General features: G+C 36.8%; 1 protein-coding gene across 1 annotated transcript; it reads left to right on the forward strand.

Moving 5' to 3' along the window:
• Nucleotides 1-118: 118 nt before the first annotated feature.
• Nucleotides 119-14255, forward strand: LOC134743972 (DNA polymerase I-like). Its single transcript, XM_063677602.1, has 14 exons — nt 119-224; nt 345-396; nt 5967-7640; nt 7721-7834; nt 7921-8050; nt 8310-8544; nt 8687-8928; nt 9452-9582; nt 9654-9766; nt 10286-10457; nt 11552-11706; nt 11952-12119; nt 13216-13359; nt 14140-14255. The coding sequence occupies exons 1-14, from the start codon at nt 119-121 to the stop codon at nt 14253-14255; spliced, it is 3552 nt and encodes a 1183-aa protein (XP_063533672.1).
• Nucleotides 14256-14398: the final 143 nt, after the last annotated feature.

Raw genomic sequence — 14398 nt, forward strand, 5'->3', positions numbered from 1 at the left:
ATAAATGTAACAAAAAAAATCGGCGGGAAAGTTGAAATGTGAAAGTTGTGAAATGTGAATGCAGTAGTGATAACTTTAATAATATATTCCGGAAGCATTTTTAAAAGTGCTAAACAACATGAACCATCATTATTTTCACCAATTCAACCCCAATTGTTACAAGAAACATTTATCACCTTTTGGGCGAAGTGTTTTAGATACCTTGATAAAAAATTGGCGAACAGGTAAATTTCGCTAACCCTAAAAGAAAACTGCTTCTATAAATTTGTATAGTCTTATGTCTTATGAATATTATTTTGCGTATTATTGTATAAATGAATCTTTAAATGTGGCTTTGACAACAGGATTTGAAAATGAAAATCGACGTCTCACTCAAAATAGAAGACAATATACGAGGTACGTTTGAAATTGTGATACTATTATTCGTACACGTGTTGTCTAGTGTTTATTTTCGATAAGAGGTAAATACGAAAACGAACGAATACGAAGAGGTAAATACGTGATCAATCTCAACATTCACAACTTATCCTATAAGAAAAAAGTGTCCCTAAGTCATAGTCATACTTGTTATGAACAAAATGCTGCACTTCATGATAAAAGCAAGCCGCTCTGCACAGTGATAGTAGGGACCAAACTGAGCGATTTGACCCGCAGCAGCGGCAGTTTCACCCCTTAGGAACAGAGATGGCGCCACTTCTTTAAAAAATATTTCAAAAAATTCTACAAGCTAAACCAATGAACCGATTTAAATGTTTAATATCTCAAATGAAAGCGCATTATATACATTACTTTTAAAAATATACTCAAAAATTATATACTCAATACTTTTGATAAAAACGGGAATTTTAAGTTTGTTTTTTTACTCGATTGATAGTTTTTACTTGATTTCTCAAAAAAATTGTATGGAATATGAATAGTTTAATGCATGTATATATTACTGAATAAATAACAAGTATTATAAAAAAACCCGACACCGATATCTCTCATACTTCTCGAAATATGAAAGTTTGAATGTGAGTGTAAATTTCTTCAAGATATATTCCAAATAATTCTACAAGCTAAACTATTCGACCGATTTTAATGTTTAATATCTCAAATGAAAGCTCATTATATATACTACTTATAAAAAGATATTCAAAAAACATATACTGAATACTTTTGGCAAAAAACGGCATCTTAAGTTTTTTTTCTTACTCGATTAATAGTTTTTACTTGATTTCATAAAAAAAAATTATAGAACATGAATAGTTTAATAAATATATATATAGTACTGAGTATATAAAAGTATTACAAAAAAACCCGACACCGATACCTTTCATTCTTCGCGAAATATTTAAGTTCAATTATGCACGTTCTTACAAATAAATCCTTTAAAAGAAATCTTCAACCGCAGTAAGTGCACTGATTTTAATATGAAATGTGTCATATGAAAAGAAATCACCCAATTTATTTTAATAAATAAAAAAATTTATAAATAAAAACTGAATAAAGTTTTTTCCTGGTGCTGAATTACAAAAAAATATAACAAATCTAAAATTAGGAATTATTTTTATTTAAAGTGACTACATTTGTAAACAAAAAACTTAAATGTCCTCTTCGGGTTCATCATACATGAACTGGTTGCTGTAGATTACTGTTGGATAATTTTTGTGCCTGTAGATTTACTGTTGAATTATTTTTGCGCCTAGTTGATTACCATTAAACGTATAATTTTGTGCCAGACCTGTAATCAGTGGTCAGCATGCAAAATAACTCTGGATTGAAAATTACATTAACTTACTTTTGATTTGTACAGCCACCTTTGCATGATTTACACTGGGCTGTGCATACGCGCTGACGCGACGACACTCACAACGCATAGTTTCGCAGCCAGATTTGCAGCCACAATGGTCCAAGAGGCTTAATTGCGACCAAATCGCTGTAACTGCCGACCATTCCGGAGTCCAACTCTCTTTTTCCTCAGTACATCCCCAAGAAGATGGACATGGTATGGAAACTTCTGGTTTCATAGCGTTTCCCCATATATGGCCCTCTTGGTAAGCTGATAGAGAGCAGCTGATGTAGCTGGCAGGCTTGTCACAAGCTTGTTTTTTGAAGCAAACAAATATTTGTGAACTTCATTTACGTTTATGTGTTCCGTTTGGCCAAACAATAACACAAATCTAGGGTAACTTTATACTAAAATTAAAATATGTAGTTACACACCTGACAACTGACAAAATCAAAAACTTAAAAGTTGACATACTCCTATTTTCCCGTCTTTTTATAGTGGCCAGAGAAAGGCAGCTTGATCTGAACGAATTCTTCCAGTACGAAAACCAAATTTGTCCACCTTCGTTGTCAGTCAATGGAGGGCGTCGTTCAGGGAACAAATCTGATTTGGCCGAGAAATTAGAACCTGCCAACCCTGCCATCTACATCAGCTGCTCTCTATAAACATGCACTTCGAGCAGCTTACCAAGAGGGCCATATATGGGGAAACGCTCTGAAACCAGAAGTTTCCATACCATGTACATCTTTTTGGGGATGGACTGAGGAAAAAGAGAGTTGGACTCCGGAATGGTCGGCAGTTACCGCGATTTGGTCTCAATTAAGCCTCGTGGACCATTGTGGCTGCAAATCTGGCTGCGAAACTATGCATTGTGGGTGTCGTCGCGTCAGCTGGCCATACACAGCCCAGTGTAAATCATGCAAATGTGGCTGTACAAATCAAAAGTAAGTTAATGTAATTTTCAATCCAGGGTTATTTTGCATGCTGACCACTAATTATAGGTCTGGCACAAAATTATAGGTTTAATGGTTATCAAATCAACTAGGCACAAAAATAATTCAACAGTAATCTACAGCAACCAGTTCATGTATGATCAGTGATTTTGTAGTATTGGAATGGTACGAGTACTTACTTACTTACGTACTTTTCTTTTTCAGTTTTACATCTGCCGGTGAACCATATAATTTGACATCACCTAATAATAATTAGTTGCCCGTTTATTTTTGTATTTAATACACTGACAATTATCTGATTCAATTCGGCTTATATGTATAAAAACTACTAAATTGACCTACTTTTATATTATACACATAGATTTAAGATTAGATCCTAAGTATGCATGTAATATTGGTATGCCCCCACGGGGTCCATGTGGAACTACCAAGAATTTGTAATACCTATAAAACCATGGTTGCAATAAATAAATATGAACCCGAAGAGGACATTTAAGTTTTTTGTTTACAAATGTATTCACTTTAAATAAAAATAATTCCTAATTTTAGATACATTCCTAAACATATATAGAAAAAATATATAACTTACAAATAAGATTATTGAAGACACTTGTACCTAAGCATATCAAAAAGAAGTACGAAACAGACTATTCCCAACTTTTCAAATACTGTAATTTACTCCCAGTTCAAAATATGTGTAAACTAGCCATACTAACAGAAGAATATCACCATGTTACTAAACTAAAAGAACACAAAAGATGTACAAAACTAAGATGTCTACAGAACCAAAACAAATATTGTATACCCAAATATAACAACATATATGGCACTAGGCTGTACACATATATATTACCTAAAATATTGAATGATCTGCCAGAAGTTGTTTGTGCTAAATATTTAAATGGTAAACATATAAAAAATGTCGTTAAAATGCACTTATTAAAAACTAACGACACAAGCTATGTATACTAAGAATCATATTTATGATAAGATATAGGATATAAATGATATAATATTGTTTTTCTTTATGTTATTCTCGAACTCCCCATCGGCACACAAACCTCCATAAGGTTGCCTACGATGGGTCTTGTAATGATCTAAAAAACTGTAATTTGCTTCCTTATTCAATAAATTAAAAAAAAAAAAAAAAGATTTGTTATATTTTTTTTGGTAATTCTCCACCAGGAAAAAACTTCATTCAGTTTTTATTGATAATTTTTTTATTTATTTAAATAAATTGGGTGATTTCTTTTCATATGACACATTTCATATTAAAATCAGTGCACTTACTGCGGTTGAAGATTTCTTTTAAAGGATTTATTTGTAAGAACGTGCATAATTAAACTTAAATATTTCGTGAAGAATGAAAGGTATCGGTGTCGGGTTTTTTTGTAATACTTTTATATACTCAGTACTATATATATATATTTATTAAACTATTCATGTTCCATAATATTTTTTTTAAGAAATCAAGTAAAAACTATCAATCGAGTAAGAAAAAAAACTTAAAATGCCGTTTTTTGCCAAAAGGGTTCAGTATATTTAATTTAATTTAATTTATAATTTATTTATTTAGATAACTAGGATCCATTGGGGTTAGGTACATGGTGACTTAAGATCTATTGTTAATATTTTAAATACTAATTAAATTAAATTAAATTAAATTAAATTAAATTAAATTAAAATTAAATATGTTTTATGAGTATATGTTTTATGAGTATTTTTTATAAGTAATGTATATAATGAGCTTTTATTTGAGATATTAAACATTGAAATCGGTCAAATAGTTAAGCTTGTAGAATTTTTTGAAATATATTTTGAAGAAATTTACACTCACATTCAAACTTTTATATTTCGTGAAGTATGAGAGGTATCGGTGTCTGGTTTTTTTTTATAATACTTGTTATTTATTCAGTAATATATACATGCATTAAGCTATTCATATTCCATACATTTTTTTTGAGAAACCAAGTAAAAACTATCAATCGAGTAAAAAAAAAACTTAAGATGCCGTTTTTTGTCGAAAGTAATCAGTATATATTTTTTGAGTATTTTTTTATAAGTAACTTATATAATAAGCTTTCATTTGAGATATTAAACATTTAAATCGGTTCATTGGTTTAGCTTGTAGAATTTTTTGAAATATTTTTTAAAGAAGTGGCGCCATCTCTGTTCCTAAGGGGTGAAACTTGCGCTGCTGCGGGTCAAATCACTCAGTTTGGTCCCTACTAGCACTGTGCAAAGCGGCTTGCTTTTATCATGAAGTGCAGCATCCGGGCAAAAAATGGCCATAACAAGTATGACTATCACGGCTCACGGCGTTTACATTCTGAGGTTACACTGGAGGTTACATTCTGACCATTAGGCAGGCCGTGTGCTTGTTTGCCACCAACTTGGTATAAAAAACCGGCCGCGGGCGAGTCGGACTCGGCCACTGAGAGTTCCGTACAAATTTAACTTTTTTTGATGTTTTACAGATTTATAGTTTTCAGATTTTCCTCTGTACTTGCAAAGTAAAGCCTGACCAGAAATATATGATCATTGTCAAGAGGACGCTGTTATTCTCATGTATATAGGGTGACAATTCAGTATATTAGTATGAAAAAATTAGTTCCAGTGAAATTCCGCAACATGGCGCGTGATCATATTCCTGGTCAGGCTTTAGTGTAAGACGATATTACTTGCCAGCTTGTAGATGTTGTAGTTCTAGGTCAACGGGAAGTACCCTATAAATTGTGATTCCCTTGAGTGTCGAAATATACGCTTTTTGCGCCATAAACGGCCGTATCTTTTTTTTACGTTAACTTAGAAGTTTGATTTTTCACAGCTTCAAGGGGCTGTAGGCCTGGCCTGACTATGACTATATGGTTTTAATTTATACTCGATACCTCCACGCGTTCCCGAGATAAAGAGTCTTGACAGACAGACGGACGGACGGACAGAAAAGTGATTCTATAAGGGTTCCGTTTTTTTCCTTTTGAGGTACGGAACCAAAGAATATAATAAACGGAACCCTAAAAAACAATATATAAACCTTACCTATTTACCTACACCTAAATCTTTAAACTATTTTTTTTACTGCTTCCTACGCCCTCAAGTACATCTGAGCAACCAAGGTGGTCACAAATATGTCAACGGCTTCTGATATCGAAGCATTAGCTTGCTTGTTCAGATATTATTGAGCACTTTTGCGGTTCCGAAAAATTTTATGGCGATTTTATTAACTTAGGTCTTTATTTTAGAGAATTTACCAGCTACCCTCGCTCTATTCCGTCTGTGCCATCGGGTCCAGGACCTGAAAGTAACGGATTTAACGAAAATATAGGTAGAGATATTTACCGGACATCAGATAACCTTGATGCAAACAACTATCTCATACCACGTGCACCTGCTGGCCAAGGCAATTTGCCGTCTACTACACGTCTAGGTACTGATACTGACTATGGAAAAGAAATCAACCAGGAATCATACTACAATGATGACCACTTTGCTGTACCAAGATTGCCCTCAGTCATACCATCTGAACAATCAACCTTTGTAGACAAAAATAACCGTGAAAATGATTTTTGTCCAATTAATCAGTTTGCCAATAGTAATTCCCTTATACAAAACCATGGTGTACAAAATAATAAAAGGCTCAGTAATGATTTGCCTGAAGTGCCCATGAAGCAAGTGATGCGTGATGTTACCAATTGTACATCACCGAATGAACCTATTCTAATAACATCTGATGGTTTAGCAAAAACTGTTGATATACCAAATACTAATGAAGAAGAAATATTGACTGCAAATGATATGATAACTCCAGTAATTAATTTTGATGATATTCATGAGAAATTACTTTCGAGTAAGAAATACATTGATGCTAATATGCCGGCAAAGACGTTTTTGCAGTTATTAAATAGAGAGGCTGATGGTATAAATGATCCGGTTAGAGACGTAAGTGTAACAAGTAGAAAAGAGAGAGGTGCAAAAAATGTAGACTGGGACGACATGTTTGATACAGAGCTATTTGAAAATATACAATACCCCATGCCAATAATAACAAGGTTAGAAGATGATACAGATAATAACTTTACGATTAAATTTCCTAAGGATAAAAAGATAAAGCAAAAACAATATAATAAGAAAGTAATTAAAACTAAATCTGAAGTAAAAGCTAATAGCACTTTATCAAAAAAGGTTAAAAAGATAATATGCAAGGAGGGTATAACAGAGAAAACATTGATAAAAAACTTAAAGAAAGTAAATAGTACAAAAGCAATTAAAAATTGGCTTGACGATGTTGATCCAAACAATCTTGTGGAAAAAGAAATTGGCCAATACGGAGCCAGTGATATGATTGTCCCAAGAACTACCAAAACCCATGTAACGAATGTCAAAAAAAACCCCTACGATGGTAAAAGTAGTACAGATACTAAGGCTACAGTTATTGAAACTGCTAAAGAAACAGCAGAAACGACTATCAAATCAGATTCTCTCATAAGACCACTAAGCCAAGTCGAGAAAGTGAATAAAAACGTTGCAATGGAAATGAATGAACCCATATCTGCAATACTTAACGGATCAGAAGATGCCAAAAATCCATTAGATAAACTAATCGTCAAGAAACCGAAAACAAATAATAAGAAAGTAGTACAATCGAGACTGGCTGAAAGGGATGGTAAAATGAAATTTGGACCACCAGTTAAAGGGCAAAATGAAAGCAAGACGGAAGAGACAAACGACGATCAGATGAAAAATAAGGAGGCTGACAAAGATAATAAAGTAAAATCGAAATTTGTCCCTCCTATTAAATCACAGATTCCTATAAAGAACGTAACGTTTGAGGTCATGACGATGGATGAAAGCAATTTACTTCTCATTAATGATTTAATAAAGACAGAAGATGATATTGCTATGATATTAATTTACAAGTAAGTAGGTTTTATTCGAAGAACGGTAATATATTATGTCCACAGGTAAGTTCATAAAATTAATATTGAATTATTTTCAGAAATGGCTTTAGTCAACTCAATAGTTATCACACAGAAGATAGTTGCGTCACTGAAGGCATCATGATTCAATCGCAGGAGAAATTCTTATATTTCAAAGATAATGAACGAAACAGGTAAAGCTTTACATCAAACCTTTGTAAGTACATGTAATTGTCATGAAATATCTGTGAAATATACTTAGCTTATTTATTTGTTTCAGTGATCTCTTAAAGAAATTGCTAGAGAAGTGCCAAGTAATATGCTATAATGGCAAGCCAATGCTTATATATCTGATTGCAAAATATGGCATAGAGTTAAAGCAAAATGCTTTCAACTTGTACGATGCCAAGGTAACAGGAATAATTTGTCTTATAAGCTGAAATAAATCACAATCACATATACTAAGAAAAAGTGGCCAAGGCCTCCAGTGCCCCAAGCCGAACCAGCGTCCTCTGCTATCGCGGCAGGTGCCTGTGCCATACGTCCACCGGGCCACAGCGGCATAGGTCGAATTATTCCATAATCTTGTCAGAAAAAATAAGTACTTACATCTATTAAGATAAAGAAAACACCTACAACCTAAACCTACCTAATCTGTTTTACACACAGATAGGAGGCAGTCTCATAGACCCAGACAATCCTCCAGAAAATTTTGCGGACCTACAAAAGCTTCTAGGTTACACACCCGAATTCACCATAGCCACAGAGTGCATATTGCAAAAGGCTGCCTGGTACATAACTCTACTTAGAGAATGCTGCGACAAGCTGAAATCTTTGCTAACAGAAAATTGCGTTATGAACGTTTTTGTCGAAATTGAGATGCCTCTGCTACCCGTTATTGCAGGTGATTTCTAAAAAGTTTCCACTTTTTAATAATATATTTAGTAATTACTTTATCTTGTGTAAGGATCTTCTCAAGTATGGAGTTCCTCAGGGTAGCATTATAGGACCCTTTTTCTTTAACACATTTTTAATCAATTTAATAGGAATGGAATATCGCGGAGTAAGCGTAGATCTAGGAAAACTAAATTCAATGGAGGACATTCTTCTAACAAAAATGAAGTCAGCAGAGCAAGAGTGCTACATAGCAGCAGGGAAGACTTTTCAGATAAATTCGACTTTGCAAGTGCGTACGATTCTGTATGACGAACTGCAGTTGGATACGAAGAATAACTTGAAGATTAAAGAAACGATTGGTAAAGGAGCGAAATCTACATCGGAAACTATGGTTAGTTAGTAAACAATACCCAAAAATAAGTACATACTAAATACTACGTATATATTACATCTGACAGAAATCTATAACTGTATTATACCTATTTGTAAAAAAAAATGTGTATATGTATTATATGTTGAATGTTTATTGTTTTGTTTTTCTATGTGTGTAACATGAAATAAATAATCTTGAATTTGAATAAAATTTAGAATGCTTACAAAGACACGAAAAAATATGAAAGTGAGAACAAGTTCAATTGGTTGTTTCTCTTCTTCTTCTTTGAGTAGTTTGAGTCAAGAACTTAAATATATTTCCTTAAAGACACTTATTTATAGTTTATCGAGGTCTTCACAGACGTTTAAAATCTTTTTGACAATTGTGACCGCCTTAATATTTATTATATTGACCTAAACTTTTAGAAAGAATTGCGTCTGAAATCGCATGCAAGTAATTAAACCGTCTAAAAATATAATTGTCAATTTGGATGGCATCACTAAAAAACATAAAATTGAACTACCTACTCCATTTCCTTCAGTTGCGTGGGCTGGTTGCAGTACACCCGCTACCACGGCTAATCCTGGAATACCGTCATCTGCATAAAGCGCACGCTACTTTTCTCACCGGCATAGCCCAGCACGTAAAGGATGGCTCTGTTAAGCCTACTTGGTAAGTCTACAGAATTTCTTTAGCTACTTTCTGCCGTAACTGGCTAAACAGAATCATTCACTTTTTGGTAGGGTACAGATGGCAGCTGCAACTGGTCGCATCGCCTCAAACAACCCAAATCTGCAAGCCATTCCCAAAGCACCGTTCAGCCTCGTCGTATTTCCTCAAAATTATGACGATCAGGGTAAGTCATATTATCACATAGGTACCTACTTTTCTTGCATAGTTACTACCTAACACTAACCTTTATTTAGTACTTATCCCCGCGAGTTTTATCATAATTACGAATAAAATTTGGGAAGCAGGTGAAGGAAACACACTGTGATAGACTTACTTACTTACTTACTCCGTTGGCTCAGCGACCCAAAATGAGACTTGGTCTCCGACACAAGACAGCGCTACTTTTCTCGATCCTGTGCGACCTCTCGCCAATTGGTGACTCGAAGTTCGCTCAGATCCGCCTCCACCCTGTCGCACCAGTGATACCTGGGGCGTCCACTAGGACGTCTTCTTGCTGGGCGGCCCAGGTATGCTCTTTCACGTTCCGATCCTCATCCACTCACACAGACAGACTTGATATTCTTAACTCTGTGTGCAAAAACTTTGCTGGTATTGTTGCCCAAACCTATGTGTATAGGTGACTTGTCTTCAAACTGGATCCATATTCCAGATCAGTTTATGAATCTTCTGCTTTTTCCCCAAGAGCCGACCCTAAACTTCCGCTCCGTGTACACCGCTCGGCCCTCTCACTGCTTCATAGCCGCCGACTTTAAACACATCGAGTGCCGCGTGTTTGCCCACGCCGCAGACGATGCCACATTACAAGATGCCTTGAGAACTGGCCAGGACCTGTTCAGAGTGCTTGCTGCTAAGTGGTGAGTTTTTAATACTATCTGCAGACAGGAAGATCTTTCTACCAAGATTCTCATACTTTAGAAATTTAGACGACAACACGTAAGACCCTCACACAGCTTCATAGCCGCCGACTTCAAGCACATCGAGTGCCGCGTGTTCGCCCACGCCCCTGACGATGCCACGTTACAAGATGCCTTGAGAACTGGCCAGGACCTGTTCAGAGTGCTTGCTGCTAAGTGGTGAGTTTTTACTACTATCTGTAGACAGGAAGATCCTTCTACCATCAATCTTCTTCCCGTCCCAGGGTGAACAAGCCAGTAGACGAAGTATTGCCGGAAGATCGCGAGCGTACTAAGCGTATAGTCCACGCGAGCCTTTACGGCGCCGCGGGGCGCGGAAGCTCATGGAAATACTACACACACGCTATGAGCAGGCCTTGAGCATCAAGTTCAGTTTTAACTCCATTGAAACATCATGTTTTTCTGCCCAAGGTTGAACAAGTCAGTAGACAAAGTATTGCCGGAAGATCGCGAGCGTATTAAGCGTATAGTCTACGCGTTTTTACGGCGCCGCGGGGCGCGGAACCTCATGGAAACACTATACATACGCTATGAGCAGGCCTTGAGCGTCAAGTCCAGTTTTAACTCAATTAGCCTCATGCATGAAGTTTATATTTGAACGAAATATGTTTTATTCGGATGTTTGTTACCGTTATATCATTTTACAAATGTATTTCCGTTTTTAAATTACCATTTAATTACTTAAAATTATAAATAAAAAGTACAAAAATTTGCCCGCGAAAAGCTAGTGAGCGAAACGCTCGAAACGCCACGTGACGTCACGCGTTCGACAGATTAGTGTCATTAGTAGCAAACGTCAGTTGGACCGCCCAACGTGTGACGTCATCACGCTCTGTCGAATTCGCGCCATAAATTATGAGCGTTTCAACCGCTCAAAAATTTTCAACATTTTAAATATTTTTTAATAAAATAAGTTAAGGTTTACAAAAGTATTTTTATCATTTCCGGTGTTCCAACGATATAAATTATAAATCCAAAAATAAAAATAAATTCATGCATGGAGCTAATTGAAACATCATATTTTTCTGCCCAAGGTTGAACAAGCCAGTAGACGAAGTATTGTCGGAAGATCGCGAGCGCACGAAACGTATAGTCTACGCAAGCCTTTACGGCGCCGGGGCTCGGAAGCTCATGGAAATACTGTACATTAGCTATGAGCAGGCTTTGAGCGTCATGTCCAGTTTCAATCGTGAGTCAATTCCTTAATATTTTAAGGGGTAGGCATATCATGATAGCTATATATTGTCAGTCGTGGCTAGGATTTTTTGAGTTCTTCTTTCTCGCGTCTCATGGGAGCCTGGGGTCCGCTTGGCAACTTATTCCAAGAATTGACGCAGGCACTAATGAATGACAATGAGCATGATGCACGTGTTGCAGAAAATGCAAGTCTCTTTCAGTATTAAATATAATAACCAAACATTTACCTCCCATAAGGTACGTTTCCCGCTCTAAAGTCCTTCGGCCGCGCTGTAGTCGCAAAGGCAACGAGCGGCGCGCTCCGCTCCCTCTGCGGGCGCGCGCGTCGGTTCCCGCGCATATCCAGCGCTGATGCGACGTTGCGAGCTCAGGCGGAGCGGCAGGCGGTTAACTTCATCGTGCAAGGTAAATATACTACTCTAATTACCTCCCAATACTCCCATAAGGTAAATTCTCCGTTCTGAAATCCATCAATCATGATAATCAAACTCAGACCGCGGTGGCAGCATGGTTCCATTTTTATCGCCTGTCACTTTCGCACTTATATACTTGTTAGAACGTGACAGGTGATAAAAATGCGACCGTGCTACGGCCGAAGTGTGATCAAAATAGGTCAGCATTGTGAGCATTAGGGCTAGGCTACCCGTTTTATAGTAAACTAGCTTTTGCCCGCGACTTCGTCTGCGTGGACTTAGTAACAGCAGCTAAAGTAAGTATAGCGCCTGGAAAAATTATCATAGCAATCATTCAATTTGAGCATATTATACACACAAATTAGCAGGCACTTCATTACTTTTCTCAATTCCACCCCGCTTTTTACTTTCTTAAGGGATGATTTTCGGGATAAAAACTGTCCTATGTCCTTCTCAGGGACGACAGGGACTCAACCTATCTCTATGCTAAATTTAATCTAAATCTATTCAGCGGTTTAAGCGTGAAGGGAGAACACACAGACAGACAGACTTTCGCATATATTATAATATTAGTATAGATGGACGTCATTTACAAGCTTTATGTCGAAGAAAGGATTTGATTGTTTAGTAGCTTTGTCCATGAAGTTAATCTATGCTTAGGAGCTTATATTTTTATAACGATTTTACACACTCTAAAGGATTTGCCACACTGGATGCGTTTTGCGGGCAGCGGTCAGGTCAAACCCGCATTATGCATGAACAACATTCCTTTGAAGTTGAAGTTTGACCAGACCGCTGCCCACAGAACGCATCCAGTGTGGCAAATCCTTATAAGCTACAAGGGCCCTCCACACGTGCGCGAATCGCGGCGCGAAGACGCGAACGCGAGTGTGGAGTCTGGTTCGCTAATCAGCGAAATCGACTCCACACTCGCGTTCGCGGCTTCGCGCCGGCGCCGCGTAGTCTGGAGCGGGCTTCATACCTAATTTAAAAGTTTTTCACTGTACATTGGAGACTCTTCCCCCTGGCTTCCACCCTGTATTAAAAAGTTAATAAATATTAAAAACTGATAGCCCATGTATACCTAGGATCAGCAGCGGACTTATGCAAGAAAGCGATGGCCGCTGTGCAAAGTCGCCTAGAATCCACGCAAGTCACCAGTCGCCTGGTTCTGCAAATACACGACGAGCTAGTATGGGAGGTCGCTGAAGACCACGTGGATAGAGCCGCTGGTAAAACTGTTTATTTACTGTACCGTCTGTAACCTACCCGAAGTATAGAAATGTCTGTCTGTCATTTCTATGTCTAGTATATACAAGTAGTTATAAACATGAAACTGAGCGACAGTTTCATGTATGGCAGCATAACATAATCCTTTTTCTCTTTCACTCTTATAAATTTCGGTATTTCGCCATCGCCTTGCTATGATGCCATAACCCGACCATGAAAAAATGCCCGGTCGGTGATAAAGACAAAGCATGGCACTGTTTTCTCCTTCCTCTTATAGGAATCGCAAAAAGACTATCTTTCTCTCTCTATCAAAGAGTGTCAGGCCCTTGGCTTTAGTACTTTCAGGTCCTATTAATTATTCTGTGGTATACAACGAACTAAAATGTGGTATACACGGTAAAAAATGAGTGCATTCCGGTTGCCAGGGAGGTTTTTGGGATTATACTGAGCATTTTACTATGGGACCAACCCCGAAATCGCGAAAAATAATTTGGCTGTATTATACATTTTGGCTGGTCAGTTTTCTATGGGAGGGTAGATTTTTTTCGCGATTTCGTGGTTAGTCCCATAGTAAAAGTTGCTCAGTATAATCCCAAAACCTCCCTGGCAACGGGAATGCACTTATTTTTTAGCCAGCCTGTATACAGCGAACTAAAATGTGACATTATAGGTATGTAATTATGAGATCTTAGTTTTATTTATTACTCATAGTTGACATTTCGGGTAATTTCTATTAGGCCTTTTGTAATGTGATATTAACTACAAACCTTCTGAATCCATAGTAATAATCAAGTATGCCATGGAAAATGTCGGCCGGGACTGCGGTATGAATATGACATTGCCTATTGAACTGACGTATGGACGTAACTGGGGCGAGATGCGAGCCTTCGAAGCCTAGTGACAATTTTGTTATTGTTACATAAATAAAAAAATATCTTAAAATGTACTTGTATTTTATTGAAAACTAGCTTTTGCCCGCGACTTCGTCTGCTTGGACTTAGTAACCCCATCTAGAGTAAGAATAGCGCCTGGAGAAAATCT

This window comes from Cydia strobilella, chromosome 9, assembly GCF_947568885.1.
Source record: "Cydia strobilella chromosome 9, ilCydStro3.1, whole genome shotgun sequence".
Lineage (NCBI taxonomy): Eukaryota > Metazoa > Arthropoda > Insecta > Lepidoptera > Tortricidae > Cydia > Cydia strobilella.

Coding starts and splice junctions, on each gene's coding strand:
- LOC134743972 (XM_063677602.1), top strand. CDS start 119: ATGAACCATCATTATTTTCACCAATTCAACCCCAATTGTTACAAGAAA. Junction 225..344: donor GATAAAAAATTGGCGAACAG/GTAAATTTCGCT, acceptor CTTTGACAACAG/GATTTGAAAATGAAAATCGA. Junction 8,051..8,309: donor TCAACTTGTACGATGCCAAG/GTAACAGGAATA, acceptor TTTTACACACAG/ATAGGAGGCAGTCTCATAGA.